This window comes from Melanerpes formicivorus, unplaced genomic scaffold, assembly GCF_026170545.1.
Source record: "Melanerpes formicivorus ecotype bairdi unplaced genomic scaffold, bMelFor1.0.p_v2 SCAF_3, whole genome shotgun sequence".
Classification (NCBI taxonomy): domain Eukaryota; kingdom Metazoa; phylum Chordata; class Aves; order Piciformes; family Picidae; genus Melanerpes; species Melanerpes formicivorus.
This window is the reverse complement of record NW_027142355.1, coordinates 14393346-14412003: the sequence shown is the minus strand read 5'-3', so window position 1 is coordinate 14412003 and position 18658 is coordinate 14393346. Positions and strand designations below refer to the sequence as shown.

The 18658-nt window shown below is 39.9% G+C and overlaps 1 protein-coding gene across 1 annotated transcript in view; it reads right to left on the bottom strand.

Moving 5' to 3' along the window:
• Positions 1–18240, bottom strand: part of PTPN12 (protein tyrosine phosphatase non-receptor type 12) — a 63643-nt gene extending 45403 nt beyond the window's left edge. Inside the window, exon 1 of the mRNA XM_068167435.1 lies at positions 17884–18240. Coding sequence (XP_068023536.1) covers positions 17884–17982 — 99 coding nt within the window. The 5' untranslated portion in view covers positions 17983–18240. The remainder of the gene's footprint in view (positions 1–17883) is intronic.
• Positions 18241–18658: the final 418 nt, after the last annotated feature.

The window sequence follows — 18658 nt, the reverse complement described above, 5'->3', positions numbered from 1 at the left end:
GCAGGAAGAAATGGGTAGGTGTTTCTAGTCACATGCAAAAAATCTAGACAGTAAGATGAACTATAGATTTAGAATACTTCAGTTGGAAGGGACCCAACACAAATCACCTAGTCCAACTGCCTGACCAATTCAAGAGTGTCTAAATTCAAGTATAAAAGGACAGTAGCAATATAAAACCAGTCCTTAAACTGGACAGCAGAACCACACACCTGGAAACTAATGCCACCCCTACACATTATGGAGGGTTGGTTGGTGGGCAAGACAATGTCAGAGAGGAAGCAGCATCATGCATTACAACAACAGAAATACAATCAAAAGGAAAGCGAGAAAAAAGTAAGCCAAGTTGTAATCTGTTTTACTGCCCTCAGGACTGTATAAGACATATACCATCAAGGAAGTAATCACAGTAATTGTAGCACACACAAGAAACCTGGTTTTTCCACGTGGAGGTGACTGAGAAAGCTACAAATCTGAAAAAGCATAAATTAAGAATTTCAGAGGGGCACAATGCACAGATTTCTTTTTTTAAACATATCAGATTAATTTGCTGTAAAACAATCTCACTCTGTCTTGATCCCCCAGCAAGAAAAACACCCTGAAGTAGATTTGAGCAAGCACCAGATCTGGCTAAAGGCACAGCTCCAAAAGAACCATTTATAGTTCCTGCATACTTTATACCTGGTATCCTTGCCAGACAGGAAAAGGCTGGGGGGAAAAAAATTTAAAAAAAGAAAATTTCACCGCAAGTTTTTCCTTTAGAAATAGGAACCTTTAAAAAAAAAAAAAAAAGAAAAAAAGAAAAAGAAGGAAGTTGAATGAAAGGAAATTATACAGAGCTGAAAAAGTCAAAGCAAGCAACAGAGGGCCTGTCTAAACATGCCAGGTAGCAGTACTTGCTACTGTCCTATACAGCAGTGATGGGTCCTGGTGGCATATCACTGTCCACCTGCTCATACTGTATACACAGTCTGGGATCTTCTACTTGGACCCTGTCACTGAAAGAAACTGGGAGGATGGCTCCATCTCATGCCCTGCTGGAAAGCAGCTCCATGGAGAAAGGCCTTGGAGTCCTACTGGACAGCAAGTTCTCCATAAGAGAGCAATGTGTCTTTGTGGCCAAGAGGGCCAATAGTATCCCGGGGTTCATCAAGAAAAGTGTGTTGAGCAGGTCTAGGGAGATTCTTCTCCCTCTCTACTCTGCCCTGGTGAGACCACACCTGGAGTATTGTGTCCAGTTTTGCGCTCCACAGGGATCTGCTGGAGGGGGTCCAAAGGAGAGCCACAAGGATGATTAGGGGACTTGAGCATCTCCCTTATGAAGGGAGACTGAGAGACCTGGCGCTGTTCAGTCTTGAGAACAGAAGACTGAGAGGGGATCTGATCAATGCCTATAAATATCTGAGGGGTGAATGTCAAGGGGAGGGTGCCAATCTCTTTTTGGTGGTGCACAGTAATAAGACAAGGAATAATGGATGCAAACTAGAACACTGAAGACTTCACCTCAACACGAAGAGAAACTTCTTTACAGTGAGGGTGATGGAGCCCTGGAAAGACTGCCCAGGGGGTTGTGGAGTCTCCCTCTGTGAAGACTTTCAAAACCCACCTGGATGCATTCCTGTGCAAACTACCCTAGGTGATCCTGCTTTTGGCAGTAGTGTTGGACTTGCTGGAGGTCCCTTACAACATCTAACATCCTGTGATTCTCTCTCAGTAACCATAAGTCAGAATACAGCATTAGACTAGGTATATGCATGATTTGATTACAGAATTAAAAAAAAAAATTCTTTTAAAGATATAGGAGTCTAAAATTTACCCACTTTCCTCACTAGTTAAGAATATGCCTCTTGCACCATGTACAGCTGATTGTATTGCACTGTCTGGGAAGGATATAAAAAAAATTTCTCTCATTCACATTATTGCTTTTGTCCCAAACACCACAGTTGTTGTTATGATCACTTCAAATGTTCATTGTTTTATAACTAAGCTATTTTTAAGGGCCTGTCTTCTAACGAGCTCCTATTTCCCTGAGCAAGTCCCAGACAATTTTAGCCCTTTCACTCTAATGCTGTAAATAAGAAGAAAACAAGAAAACTGTCCTCAATATAGAAACAACCCCAGATTTTACTTCCCATGTGCATACATGCACTACAAGAATAGAGAGTTTGCTGGTCCATCTCTTTCCCAAAATCTCTTTCCATGTGCTGGGACACGTCCAGAGAAGGGCCACAAAGATGATCAGAGGGCTGAAGAACCTTTCCTACGAAGACAGACTGAGAGAGTTGGGGCTATTCAGTCTGGAGGAGAGAAGGCTCTGAGGAGACCCTATTGTGGCCTTCCAGTATCTGAAGGGGGCCTATAAGAAAGCTGGGGAGGAACTTTTTAGGGTGTCAGGTACTGATAGGACTCGGGGAATGGAACAGAAATAGAAACGGGTACATTCAGATTGAAAGTTAGGAAGAAATTCTTCCCCATGAGGGTGGTGAGACACTGGAACAGGTTGCCCAGGTAGCTGGTAGAAACCCCATTCCTGGAAGTTTTTAAGGCCAGGCTGGATGTGTCTCTGAGCAACCTGATCTCATGTGAGGTGTCCCTGCCCATGGCAGGGGCGCTGGATCTAGGCAATCCTTGAGGTCCCTTCCAACCCTAACAATTCTATTATTTTAATGAGCAAGTGATCCTTCAACAGAAATAAAGGCAATAATGGGAACATCATGGCCAAATACCAACTCTGACATTTCCTGTCCTATATACACTGTATCTTCTTCATCCAGCATGCTGACACTACTGGTTGGGTAAACACAGGTATGCTCAGTAACAACATAACTCATCTGTAGATTCACTTAGTCATCTTTCTGCCCAGTTATGAATATACCTATTGAATCATGAGCATCAAATTCTAGCACTAAAAAGAAAAAAAAAAAAAGAAAGAGAGAAACCCCCTAATGATATTTGTAGCAATTTGAGATCCTTTCCAGGCAGCATAAGACAATCTCACTCATACTTCTTCAGTGGTTGATACTTAGATGCCATTGAAAGACTGTAAGGTATACACGCTAATGGATTAGTGGGATGGAATCACAAGTTTCTCATATTAAGAAATTAGAAAAAAAAAAATAAAACCAAACACCCAACAGATCCTAGGTAATCACTTTGGATACAATTCCATGGTACACTTCAGATTTTAAAAGAAGCTTTCCTCTAACTTGAGGCATAAGTGCATAAACTGTTATCTATCTGTTTCTTCCCCATCATACATTACAGAAGGTAACAAGTTTTTTTACTATCTACATCATTGTAAGATATGGATAGAGGACTTTCTTACTTCTCCAGCTTTGGGATTTTTTAAAGTTTGGTATGACCCATGCTTCTTCACATAAGACTGCTCAACTTCTGGTACAATGAGCTATCACCAAAACCAAATTACACATCCACCCTGACAGACAAAGGTTAGCTGGACTGTTTTTACCATTTTGCAATAAACATTTAATATCAATGACAGCAGCTATTTATATATTGAGATTTTGCAAAGCAATCACTTATCCATTGCAGCAAGTAGAACAGATTTTCAACTCTCAGTAGTACATTCCAATTCCATTTCCCTTATTTTCCAAGTCATTAATCCCCTTTATTGCCATTTCTTCCTCTTATCAGAGCAAATGCTGTCTGTACAGCAACTTGCTACTGACATGGAATTCAACCCATACAGGCCCATCTAGGAACAGTAAAGGTGCTCAACAAATGAAGTATTCATCTTTTCTCTGTTTACAAATATATTTTTTTAAAAATTTAAAAGATACAGTTGTGGTCAAATTCATATCCTAATTCTGGAAAACTGGAAACCATTTCAGTGAAGTCATAGATTTAACAAGGTGACTTAGTAAGAACCAACTGAGGAAACATCAGAAAAGAGGGAGCAGGTGGATCCTATCAAAAAGCCTTGTTTGTAAAATACTGGTGACAGTTCCTGGCACAAGCTGCACTTCCACATTTTGACTCTTTCAACTCAGTATATTGCTCAACATACGTTATGCACAGAAAAACCAGAAGGCTGCTAACCTGCACTCAAACAAAGAGTACCTTCCCATTTTAGCTGACTGAAATGCAATGTAATCACCACAAAGAAACTCCTGCTGCCTCCTCCATCAAGATGTTTTTTTACCTCCCTCCAGAAAAGTCACACTTTATTGCATTTTACCAAGTATTGAACATGAAGATCTAAAATTGGAGAATGTACACCTAATTACATTTTCATATCTTGGAAATGCAAGTTTGTGAAACCACTAGTCATGGCTCTGCAGAATGATGAAATAAGCAGATGAAATAAAGGAAACAAAAGTTGCCTTACCAAAGTTACTTCCTCAGACCTATCAAAGCCACTCTTGGGGGCAAAAGAAAGGTAAGAAAGTATGGAATCAAAACTTTTACAAACTAAGGTAGGAAATCCTGAAAGGAAGCAAAATGTGGGTTTCTTATTTTTTATATAAGAATAAAAAAGAGCACCTGGGCAAGTGAGGCTATATCACACTGAACACCTTAACAGTTTTCAAGGCTGTCAACAGCAGCACGACCTACATGAATTGCTTTTCAATATGGACACATATGCCTTTAGTCAGAAAAAAACCAAACTTCTACATTCCTTCAGATGTGGAAGACTGCCTATTGCAGTATTTCGAGCTAGGAAACAGGGTAGATATTGCGTGTAGTTTGGACAACAGAAAAACAGTGATCATTTCCAAATATCAGGACTCCCCACACTCCCTGATAGGATAAGTATTTAAGCACTCTGTAAAAGTAGGGCACAAATGAAGTTTTCAATCTTATTTTCCTTTGATGGAAGTGGCAGCATTCTAAACAAAAATCAATAGCTTTAAAAGATCTCAATTTATTTTCAGTACAACAGTTAAGTTTAACCTTAACCCCAATGTCTGCAGCAGTTTGACTTTACCGAATAGCAGTATTTTTCTGAAGCAATGGCCTCTTTAATCCTTGCATTGTGCATTCCCTTAAAGGCTACCTTCTTCTCATTCCCAGTTGCTAGCATTGTGCATCAGTATTCCACTGGGGAACCAGAACAGCTATTAATGCTAATAAGTCCAGACAGGAACACACGTTTGTTCTAAAGAGACAGTAACTGCATGACAAGTAATAGGACGAAACACACAGGATTGCTATGTCCTGGCTTTAAAATAAAAAATGCAGAAATACATCCTTTAAAACCAAAGTAAATTAATTCACAGAAACAGTGAAGTATCACAATGACTTATCAGGACACAAGTGCTTCTTATGGATGTATCATGGTGAATAGCACATGATATGAAAGCAATTCAAGTACACTGCTTACTAGAAAATAGCACCATGACCACACTGCAAGGTGTGCTGCTGTTTTCTGAATGCTGATTGCATTCCTTGTAACTGTCCGGACTCACTATTTATGTCAAAATAAAATCAGGCATCAGGCTTTGGCCTCCAGAATTCTCTTAAAAACAAAAAAAAAAAAAAGGCTTATACAATGGATCACTACCACAGTTCCTCTTTTGAGGAAACTGATTCCTAAGCAATATAATCTAGTCGACTGCAAACTCTGGAGTATTAATTCTGGTCAAATGAACAAACACAGTATGAAAACTCACAAGGAACAGTGTGTATGATGAGTTTTACAAAGACCATTTCCAAAGAGAAACCAAAAAAAGTACAACTTTCAGACATACAGAGAAAACAGTTCACTACATTCAAAACAGCTTTGAAGAAACCTTTTTAATCCCTGCAGTCGCTTTTAACCACTCTGGTTAAGCCTCATTATTTGTCTTCCCAGGATCTTGTCCCATTGTCTACAGCTAACACATGTCTAAGATTTTTACTTATGAAAATAGTGTTTGTTATCAGAGTTAGACAATATTCACAAACAATTTATCTTTTAGAAGACAAATTCAATAAAATGTGTGGCTAAGATGATTCTGTTCTGAATTTAAAACCAGACCCAGGTAGACCAGCCAGTTCTACTCTGATAATAGAATTAAAAGAAACAAACAAAACAGAATATTTTTTTTTAAATCCATTTTCTCTCCTATAACTCAAAAATTGAGCCAATCAACCAATCAAAAAAAAAAAAAACAACCCAATGTTTGCACAGCTTACAATAATTTAAGATAATCACTAGACAATCACTTGCCTTCATTGCATTTAATCAACAATAACTTGTATAAAATTAATGCTTGTTCTTATCTAAAAAAAAGGCAAAGACAAAGTTGAAGAAAGGTATTTAATTATTCACATGGTTTTCCAGTCATCATGTAATGGCCTCTATCTTCCAAAAACAACTGATGGTTTAAAAAAATAAGGGAATAATTTTGTAGTACAGGGATAAGGTAGCATAAGCACAGGAGTAAAAGGGAGGTAATTAAAAAAAAAAATCTCAACAGAAAGAGCAATAAAATGAAAAAGATCAGAGTTGATACGTATTGAATCAAAAATACAGGTTGCAATGTGCGTAAGATCTGACAGAAGTATTATGCCCAGTGGAAGAGACACTTTGTAGTAATGATTTAACTATCAACTGACAGAAATGAAGAATTCCTAAAGGGTAGTTTGTTTATACAATATCCAGAAGCTAGATCCAACAAGCTAAAGACAGTACAAAAGAAAGCAGTTTGAATGCAAAAGGAAGCTCACACATGAGTTTCTTCTCTCTTCTGTAAATATCCTTCCTCCATAGCATTTCAGATACCCTTAAAATTCACAACACAATTTGCACAAAGTTCCCCAGCTTTTTTTCTGGAGGCATTTCTCAAGTCCATTCTATAAATTTGAAAGGGTTTATGTACATAACTTTCCGCACAATCATAAACACATTCAGCTGACCTACCACAGGAAGGTAAGACAGTTGTGGTCTCTACTCAAATAGATCTTCAGCTCAAGCATAAGAAGTCGGCGTAAGCTACATTCCTACAAACAAAACATTTCATGTTCTCACTTGTTACCAATACATACTGAATTCCAATAGCACAGTAGCAAGAATCCGTTAACAGGGAAAGGAAAACTAAAAATGACACAAATCTTCCAAGTAGTGCTGTGTTGTTATCACTTGTCTCGGAATAGCATGCAAGGAACAGTATCTGAAAGTCTACACCATCAGTACATGATTCAGGGAACTCCAGACCTCAAGATCAAGTTCTGGAGGTTTTAAAGTGATAATATAATGGCCTTTAAAAATCTGAAGGACATGGCACTGAAATGCAAGAACAGAAGGAACTAATTTTTGCATTGTTTTACTAATGTCAATTTCAGTGACTTGCTGACACACCCTGTAAAATCCCTTAGTTGACTAAAATTATGGTCACTTATAGTTGAATGGTACTGACTCTCTAGAAATAAATCAGCTCACTACTTAATTACATCCCTGCACTGAATTCAATTTCTATTTCACTGATACTTTTCTCACTTGGACACACATCCTGGCCTGATTGTACACCTAGTATGTCTGGAAGTTATCTTCACCAATTAAAGCTAAAAATACCATCAGTGAGGTTTTTACATTCACATACATTCTTCACCGGATGATCATACTACCTTACTTCACCAGAGTATTTTTTTCTACGAATTCAGGAAGGGAAGCCTATTATAAAACTGTACGAACAGGATGCTGGCTTCATTTTCACACAATCACCTATTTAAACAGTGCTAATGGTTTTTAAAATACTCTGCCAGAAAGACACATTACTACAGCTCTGCACCAAAAATGCTTACTAACATAGAGGTTACGGCATGCAAGCTCTCACTCAGACTATTCCATACTAGAATTACTTGTGGAATTAACAGGCATTTTAGAAGTAACTATTATTTCCCTTTAAGAAATCACACTTTATACATAGATTTATGGCAATAGCTTGCTGACTTCAGGACAGGGTTTTTTCCTAGTGTTATCAGTCTCTCAATTTAAATCACTGACTTCGGGCAATACATTTCTGTAATTTAAAAGACAGACAACTAGGCATCTCTCCACCAGTTTTCATGTTTTTCTACCTGTTTTTCCAAACAGCAAAAATAGGAAGTCAACATCCTAAATACAGTCAAAATGAAACCTGCAAATTCTAAAACATAAAGAAATGTAAACTCAAATGTCATCATCTTAACCAAAATATTAAGAAAATACATCGACAATTGAAGAAGCAAATGGAACAATGTTACCACTGAACATCAAAGCAATCCCCACCACAGTTCTGTGGAAAAGCCTTTAGAAAGGTTCTATTGTTTATAAGGAAAACAAGGGTTGCAATTGATTTGTGACTGCATGGTTTAACATTCAGCTTAATGACAACTCACTTCAGGCCATTCAGTTTCAAAAAAACAGACTCATGACTAAAGCTTTAAGTGCAAAGCTCCCGTGTTCCAGTTTTACAGCAAAAAGCTGTTAAAGGAAACAATGTAAGTTACATGTCTGCGACCTTACAGGAAATAAGTTAAAAAAAAAAATTAAAGTAAAAAAATAAATCAGTGTGGCTTTGGGTAATCACTTATACTACTAAAAATGGAAAACTTGCAAGAAATTGTCAAAAGCTTCTAGCTACCTGGGGAGACCCATACTATATCTAAAGAGATTATATTCTTCAGCATTTTGTGCAATAGGGCTGCTGCCCTATAGGCAATTTATAATACACTAATTTCTGTGAGAATTCTCAGGGTTTTGAAGCAGTTAAACTAACCTACATATGCCCTTCCCTCCAGAACAGTGGTTCATTTCCCAGCTTTATTTTAGGATAAATGATTCCCTTGGGTACTCCTACTGGACAACTGCTTTCATTTAATTTAACAATTACCTATTTGCTAAAATTGTCAGAATATACATGAGGGAGTAACTAATAATGGAAGCATAGCTTTCAGTCCTAATCCTGCTTCCCATGCAGGAAGGCAAAGATTCAATTTTAAAATAAAGAAATAATTAAGACTTATTTTCTTCAACCAGAAAAGTAGCAGTAAACAAACAAACACAAAACCCAACCCAACAACAACAACAGCTCTGCACCGCAAAAATTCAGACATAATATATCTACAAATGAGGCATCCCCATGATTGATTTCACTCACTCACACAGCAGCTAGTCATCAACTTACAAATGCAACCTATCTATAGACTAAATGCAGTGCACTATTCATGTAGTTTGTTTTCTTCTCTTCTGCTTTTCATGTTAATCAATTTCTCAATGCTGTGCAGTAAGACTTTGCAAATATTGGACAACTAAACCACTAAGAAAATACATCGAAGTAGAAAGTTCTATCCAAGCACCACATGTGCTAACAGAACACTGAGTGCCTTGAGGAAAAAAAAACAAACCAAACTAAAACACCACACTATTCCACCACAGGGTTACACATTAGAGAGCCAAATACAGTCAAAAAAGTGAAACATTTAGGACAGAGTAGAACACCATTCAGTCTTCTCAAGAACCATGCAGCTCCCACAGCAATCAGTTGTTTCAACATTATGCTTAATCTACACCGGCAAGTCCCTTCAACTCTTACAGACATGAAACCCATGTAGCATCCTTTGAATTAACAACTGCATTCCCTCAAAGGTAGCTGTGTCCTCCAAGAACTACCAGAGGAATAAAAATAATGCCATGCTAACATAAGTGAAAACCATCTTTTAAAAAAATAAACAATAGAAAACAATATGAAAATTCTAGAAACTCTCAAATCTGGCAAGTGACTGGGAATGATGCCCATCAGTCCAGACAAAATCCGCATAAACTAGAACCTTGTCTAAAGAGACACCCAGCTCAGAACAAGACATGGATATGAAAGATAGCAATCATAGCAGAGGTGCTAACTGCCCAATCTCGGAAAAAAAACAGGAAGATAAGGCAATGCCACTCATTACCACATTCTTTTCAGTCTCCCCTTGATTGTCCTTTATGAGCCGTCAAGAAGAAAGCCTTGGCCCCTTGTTCCCATTGTAGCCCAGCTGCACAGATGAAAGATGATCGTCTACCTCTTAAGAACCAGAGAAAAAACTGTTTCCCATCTCCCTGACCCACGTAGAAGCTGTTCTTGCTGTGATCATGAGGACTACAAAACATCTGTGTATTTTCAGATGAAAAACAAAAAAGCAGATGTCATCCACATGAGGCAGTAAGAATGACAAGACAGCAAGACAGATGCAGCAATATGCAAAATTGTTCAAGAGGACATGACTGTATTCTGACCTTAGAAAAACAAACAAAACCAGCTATGACTTACAAGACTACAAATGAAGAAAGTTAATGTAAAAAAGTTTAAAACAGACAGACAAGTTCAGTACTGTAACTGTAACAGAGATTGAAGTAGTGCATATGCTCTCTAAAGCTATATGGTTTTAACTAAGTTAACCTCTCCTTAGAGACTGATGCTTTACAACCCATGACTTTAAACACCACCACTCACACAACTAAAACTATTCTATTTCAATAATGTTTAAGAATCAAAGTCTGCTCTCCAACATAAGATTATGCCTTTCCTCAAAATAGAAAGGCACCTAAATTACATGGATGCACTTATGACGCTTAACAACTGTCAGGATTTCTTCAGATCATGGCAAATTAAAAACTGAACATGCCAACTGAACCATATAGCACTTACAACTTTCAGTTTATTAATGTAGCTGCCCTTGGCACATTCCTAACACCAGGTAATTCAATTATTTTTATTGGACTAAGGGGGCTCAGAATTAACTGTCAGAATTACTGGTGCTTCCTTCTAGAAATCTGAAAGAATGTAACATAGACCTTTATTTGCTTTTGTTCTTAATGACATGTCTAGCCTATCAAGCAACATCATTCACAGCTTCAGCACTCTTACAATAGCTAGATATTTCTCCCTATTGAAGCAACTGGCTACAGAAGCTTGCTACTTTGAACAGCCGATAATTCAATTCTTCAAGGCTTTTCTTTCACAACGCTTCCATTAGAGCAATATTGCCTTTAAGTCTTCCCATAAATCAATTACCACCAATAAAAGCACCTTTTAAAATAATTAAAAGTACCAGTTTGTAAAAGGATAGATAGAGGGCAGAATTTGGTCAAACTAGGTCATCCGTTTATACCTCTATCTGGTAGCTTTTGGGAAACTTATTTCTACGCTTCATCTTTTTAGCAGTGGAAGAATTTTTTCCTTCTAAAGTTGATGGCAAAAGGGTAGCTAGAACACAGCCCTCAGAGATACAAGCACTAGCTTTCCTATGCAAACCCCACAGTGCCTTTCCATCCCAACAGCAGTATTCAAAGATTCTTTAGAACACTTCTCAGACAAGAACAACGTTCCTGAGGTCTGACATACTTCACTCTGCTCTTCTTTCACAACTCCTTTCTTACCTTGCCGCTGCATGCTCAGCTTACTTAGTACAGCTACTAGCTTTGCACTTCCAGGGTCTCAGCAGTATTGGGTCTGAAGACAGCTTTGTTTCTCAAAGATACAGAAGGATTTAAGACAGTACTATTAACAATACAGCTGCTTTCTGGGGCACCTGGTTCTGGATCAAAAACTCTTCATTGACACATCAAGACTGTTCAAATTCAAACAAATAATTCATGATTTAAGTTTATCTTGTCAAGTTTGGTGTGTGTTGGGTTTTTTCCCCAGATGAAGCAGGAGAGCAAGAGCTTAATCTCTTTGCAACATTCACATGCTAGTTAACAGAAGCAGAAATGCACATCCATACTTCATTTAGGGCAAGCAGGCACAGCTGAGTTCTCTGAGCCTGCGCTGGTGTAACTGTAGCAACTGTGGAGCACAGCATTCCAAGGAAAGCACCAGGATGCAAACACTGCACTTCCTAATGGCACAAAGAGCTCCTGCACTACCCAATTAACTTATGCTGTACTCAGTTCCATATCTGACCTTTAGTACTGATGCCTCTCCCTCAGTGAAAGCTGTTATATAATACCATGAAGAAAAATGCCATCTAGCTTCTGATTTCAGTTCTACAAACAGATACTCAAGGTACTGCTACTAGCCTCATCTTTTCCCAACATTAACCAAGTCCATCACTATTTGCTTGCTGTCAAAATTTCCTGTATGCATATTAGTGTAGACCTGCAGTGGTACACAACACAAAATCCATATGTCCTAAAACAGTAACAGTGATGAAAACCAAACAGGTTTTCTGTTTATTACAAATTAATGGCTTTAAAATTAATTTAAAAAGCTTCAGAGTATTTTTGCACTTACTATTAACAGACATACAGATATTAGATAAGCAGATATTCAGAGTAAGCTTCCCTACTTGCAGAGCTGATGGCTTCTATTTAGCTGTAATAATATCAAGGGGAAATATTCTGAAGCTGCTACAGCTTTAAGTTAAATTATGTACACTCTGAGAAACAATTAATTCTTACCATAGCAATCAGCCACACATGTGCAGAGTAGTACATAGACATACATCCAGATCTATACATACCTGGATATACATATAACTGCCTATATTTCCAAGTATACATATATGTACAAAGCTGTAGACCAGGGTCAAGAGTTGAGGAACTACATCCACATGAGATATCTATATATAGGTATCTGTATATACATACAGATAGGTACATATAACTATATACAGCACAGCAAAAGGCACTGTAGAACTGAGATCAGAATAAAAGTGAAAGATGTATTTGGCGTGCCATTTAAATTATTTGGAATAAATGTAGCATGCCATGAGAAGCAAGTTGAAAAATCAACATTTGGTCCTCTGCAACAATTCTCTAGAACTCATCAAAATCAGTAGACAACCCTTTTCTCCATAAGGACAGTAGACTTACATACTGGCTGTCTTCAGAGAATGAGCCAAGAGCACTTACTGCCACAGAAGCTATTTGACACAAGCCAGATCATTGCCTAACTGACTTGTTTTAGTTTCATTTGCCTGAAAGAACTAGTATAATTTCAGGCAAAGTTCTCAAGTTCTCATACCCCAGAGTCACTATAGCAGCTTTTTGGTTGTATTCAGCTGCCTCTATGGTAATTGATAATGGCATCTTTGAAACACAGGAACAGCACTCATTTCCTCAAAGGGGACAAAAAAGCTGCATATCTTAAATGAGGAGTTGTTCACAGAAAGTTGCATTTCTTGTGTAACATTTTAAGAACAGCATTTCACAAAATTTCAGAAGCTTCTGAAGTGAATGGTTACTGAAATTATTATTCAGTCATAGTGCTCCAACCACATGTTGTCTGTGTAAGTGAAGCTTTTTGAATGGCCTGGATGACTGTCACTGCTCACAGGAAGTAATCACTGGTCTGTGATATACACAGACACACCCCACCCCCAGTAAAATTAACAGCACCTAGCTGAAATGTAGCTAATGGAAAGATGACTTAAAAATCCGCACAAGCAAATAAACACCACAAAAACCACAAAACCATTAAGGTTCAAACTAAAGCATAATATGGAAGATGAGTAGTAGCAGACCCATTTTTCACCCTGAAGTTATAAAAAGACTCTAAGGGCATCTAGAGTGACATTTGTCTATGAGCTATCAACGCACCTCTAAAAGCAGAGCTTCTTATAACAGATCATCTGCACAACATACCTACAGATCAAGGCAATTATTCTGTCACATCTAGGTGAACAGAAATGTTCAGAACTGTTGATGTTTGTTCAAAAGCCCACAATTCACAAGAATTTAATGCAAATCTGTATTTACACCAATTAAATCCTTTTTTTAAGTATCAAAAAACTAGTTGATTCCACCAAAGCATTTTTCCTAGCTTAGCCTTAGAGATGAAAATATTTCTCTTCAAAAAACACTTAACATGATAAAGCATTAAGTTGCGAGCTTATGTTTCAAGCCATATGCTTAGCTTTTATGCCTTTATCCTTCCACCTCACCTTTTTTTTAAATAGGATTTTCAGAGAACAATGAGGTAGAAGTACTTAAAAATTCTGAAAATAAAACTATCAAGGTTAAAAGCACAGAAACTGCCTTTTTGCTTGTTTCAAATCAAGGAGACATTTGAACTCACTTTCACACTTTAGAAAAGCGCACACACAAAGTTTTTACTATCTCCAAACTTGAGAGTTTCATCTTAGATGGATTTAAACAGAACACAGATACACAGTATTCCATTGCAGTTGTTAGCAGTGTCCTCTGAGTGAATGGTAAGGTATAAAAAGACCTGAGACCAGAAGTAAGTACTTAGTAAGTCCTTGCAAAGTCATTAAAAAAAAAGTGCTACTTAGACTGATCATCTAAGACAGGGTCGTTTTGATAGGGCTACCTCCAGGTGACTGCCAAGGGTCCCCTACACAGTACCCACTGCAAAAACCCCAAACACTTTCAGCCTTTCTGTGTTCCAAGACAACAGACTAGCCAGATATAACCCAAAGATTAAGCAAGATTGTCATATACCATAAAATATTTGAAACATAGCAAATTATTTTTAAGGTAAAGCTTTAGAGCAGTTCTCAGTTCTGCTATAATAACTGCAGTCAGCATCAAACAGAAACTAGAGTATCAGAATGCTTTTGCTGAGGTTATTGCGTAGGAAAACAAAATGTTACTTGCGGATACATTAAATAAAAATCAGGAAAAACTATTTTAGGTGGTTTGGGTTTTTTTCCTCTGAAATTTAGACCCCAGGCAAACTCTTTACCTTCATATGAAGCTTTGACTTCCAACCCTTGTTTGATGCAAGACATATGTTCATTATATAAAATCAGAATCTAGATCAGGCTGGTTGTATTTGTACAACATGAGACACCACGAGGAAGCAATCTATACTTCCTTTTGCCTAAATAACAATATCAGCAGAAAACAAGGAAAAAGCACACTCTTGGATGTAATTATACTAGTAAAATCCTGACCTGCATTATTCTAGGAAAAAAGCACATTTGCTGTATCTGCAGACATGCTTATTGGCAAAACACACAAGCAAGCTATGCTGTTTTGAACTATCCACCTCATTTAAACCTAATTGGGCACACCCACAGTATTGAAGTGATCTACTAATAACTCCTGCTTACTTTCCAGCGCATACTAATTAAACTAAATAAATTTGATTTCCAGTAACAACCTTGCTATTATTACCCAGATGATACAATTCATCCTATAAGTAAAGTTGGGGGGAGCAACCAGAAATAACACATCAACTTTCCTTCTACCGAGTGGAACATGTTCTCAGGCGTGTCAATAGCATTATTAGATAGCAGCCTCAGTCAGCTACACTATGGACTTCCAGTTATGTCTAGCCATGCTAATCAGTCTACCTACGTACAATTCTAGCTTCTTGACCCTCTCTTCCAGTGCTCCCTGGCTCCAGCCTATCAAATACTTTTAGTTCATTCACTCAGGATCGAAATACAATTCTGTGAGCCTATTACTCAACACATTCAAAGGCAATAAAGATGTGGAAATAAAGAATTGTTTTCAATTGCATTCACCCTCTGTTCGATTCCTATTTTTAGATTCCATTCTGACTTGGAAATGAAGTGATGAGTAACGGCAATTCCTATTCCACAAATTTCCCACTGCTTAGCAGCAACACTACATCCTGCACTTAAGTGAGAAAATACAACTTCCTCCCTCCTCCACTCCTCAAAATATCTCTACTAAATCTTAAAGAAAATAGAATACTCAAGGTTTTTACTCCCTTTTCAATAATTTCGAAGCACATTTAAGCATGGTTTCATAAAAAAAACATAAAAGACATCCAAAAACCCAAAGTGAATACCCCAACGTATTCTTAGTGAAAAAACCCAAACCATAAATCAGTAATTCTGATTCTTGTTGCCGTACTACTTTAAATATGCCTTACTACATGGATGTGAATATTGAGACTAATCTATTAAGGCCAAAGATCAGCAGCCTAGTTTCCTGGTTTTCCTATAATTTATTATGCAAAAAAATTACAAAGTTTGAAAGTGTTCAGAGAACAAAAGGAATTCTGCATTCAATTCTTTCCAAAGCACTTCACTCTGTTTCAGCTAATACATCTTCCTCTTTGAATGCCTCACCAGTTAGTTCCTACAACCCTATTTCCCTGGTTTTTTAGCAGCAATCTCTTTCCTTGCTGCTCTGTGAAAGTAATAGGAAAGCTTACTGACTATATTGTTGAAAGCTGTAAAAGCAAATGCTGCAAAACAGAGAAATTGAAACAAAAGCTATTTTTCTGTTCAGAGGTGTGCTACTGCTTAGGAGAAAGGATGACAAAACTATTGCATACCATTCAACTATCACAAGGCTAAAACATCAAGCTACTTATCAGACATGAAATGGCAAAACTGCGTTATAAGATCTAGTACAAAGTATTCAGCGTAAAGGCTATTAAAAACTCCTGCATTTTCCACTCATCTAGGCCACCCTTTCTGTGAAGTACACATAGTTTACATGAACAAGACAGACGTATCAGTGCAAGACCTCAATGTGTGTTTAATAAAACAATCACTAAACAAAGCAGTTCTGTCAAAATATTTAACCTTCAGATTCTCCTGTGAAGATGCTCTATTCAGCAAACAGAAGTGTCCCCCAATGCTACTCATTTTACATATTTCTCTCTTCCTTTCCCACACACTCAGATGTTTCAGCAGCATACTTCCAGTACTTGCAAAATCCTGCTCAAAGAGCGTGGCCGATTTCCCACGGGTTCCCACCCCACCCTGGATGAACTTGTTACTTCCCGAAGTCCACTGCACTTCCTCTTCCACCCCTGGACCTGCCAGCACTCCCAACGCCCCTCCACTTTGCGCAACATCTGCGGTCTCCTCCCCACGTTTCAGGCCATCCCTGACGTGTCACTTACATTGAGATTTGTATTCTTTTTTTTTGTTATTTCCAAATCACCAGCAAGGACTGACAGCTTAAAGGGCAAACGATGTGGTTTTGATTCTTAATAGCACCAGACAGTAAAATAAGATAAAGACACGCGTACATGTAGGTCGCTAACCCAGCCATCTTCAGTTCTCCTGTGGGTCACACTGGATTTTGATATTAAGTATTTAAGCATTGAAAAGTGTCAGTGGCATCTGCCCAATCAAGATTATTGTTCACAGCTCAGACCATTTATTCAAAAGATAAACCTCCTCAAACATTTTAACAGCCCGATTAAAAAGCTAAAACAAACCAGGAAAAGAGTTAGGTCTCCAATAAACTCTTCTCCAGCACACACGTTAACCAAAGGCTGAGGGTGAACTGGTCTGGAAGGAAGAAAGGACGAGGGATACAGGCAGGGCTGCGATGGGGGATGGGGAGCAAAGGGAGATGTTGGAGAAGATGAATATTCCTCCAAGGACTATTCTATATATTTAACACACCTCCTCGGAAAGAAGAGAAATCTCAAGCAAGCGGCTACAGGGGCAAATAAAGGGTAAAGGAAGGAAGGAGCGCTCTATTATCCCCAGATGACATTATACATGGCAACTCCGCCAGAAAAGGGGCTGTAAGGGAGAGGAAGCGCTAACAGCCCTCCCTGAGCCGCCTCTGTCCCCTTTATCTGCTCAGGGAAGGAAGGAGGGGCGGAGGGGGGGGGGGGGGGGGGGGGGCGGTGAGGAGGCTCCCATTTAATATTGCAACAGCCGATCACCTATCATCTCTTCAGGAGCTGAGTAGGGCAGGGACAGGGGGCTGCGGTGACAAACCTTCCTGGACGAAGGAGGCAGGAAGAAGGGCAAATTAAGGCGGCTACCTCCACCTCGCGGAACTCAAAAAGTGGTGGGGGGCACAGGAGAAACGACAGAGCTTCGGGGCTACACAATAGCAGGTCATTCCCGGGGAAGCGATGGTGCCCCTGATGCCCGCTTAGGCGCAGGGGAAGGGGCTGTGGGGGCAGCGCGGCACCACGACACCCCCCTGGCGGGACTACCCCACCCCCGCCCTGAGGGGAGGCATGAGCCCTGCTCGCACCCCCCTGCCGCGCCGCCGCCCCTCACCATGAAGTCACTGGCGAAGTTGTCTTCCCCATTGTGGTCCGTGTCCTTCATGGCCTGGACTCGCTTAATGAATCTCCTCAGGATCTCCTCCTGGCTCATCCTGCCCCGCCGCCCGCTCTGCGGAGCGGGAGCCACAGCCCCGGCCGGCCAGCCGCTCTCCGCCTCGAGCCCCCTGTGCCGCACGAGCCCGTCACCCGGCTGCTTCCCCTGCCTCGCCTCCTCTCTCCCACGCTCGGGGCCTGCCCCGCGGCCTGCTAGCGCGCCGCGGCTCCCCACCCCACTCACAGCCGTTCGGCCGTCCGCTCCATCCTCCCCTCCCTCCGCCCGACCCTTCCCGGACGCTGCTGCCGACACAGGGACACGACGAAGTCCCCACCTCCTACCCCCGCGCAGGCGCGGATCCCGCTTCTCCGACACCCACCCCTCCGCGGGAACCGGCTCTGCCTCACACCCACTGGCTCCTCTGACGGCGGCCTTGTCCTATTGGTGGCTGTGCACGCTAATCACCAGTTAGACCAGCCTCGAGGGAGAACTTTGTCTTTCCCCACTCTGCTGATCCCTCCCTTTTCCCATGGATGGGTCGTTCTGAAGGGCGCCCAATGGAGCACTGGAAGGGACCACTTGGAAGGCGGGGGAGGGAGGAGGGCAGAGCGAAGTGCGGTTTCCCCTGGCTGGAATACAATGGGGCCGTGGTGGGTGTCTACAGCTTCGGGGCCCGGAGACATCCGTCGGCCCTGCGGCATGTCGGGACCTGTAGTCTCGCCAGCGCTGCGTG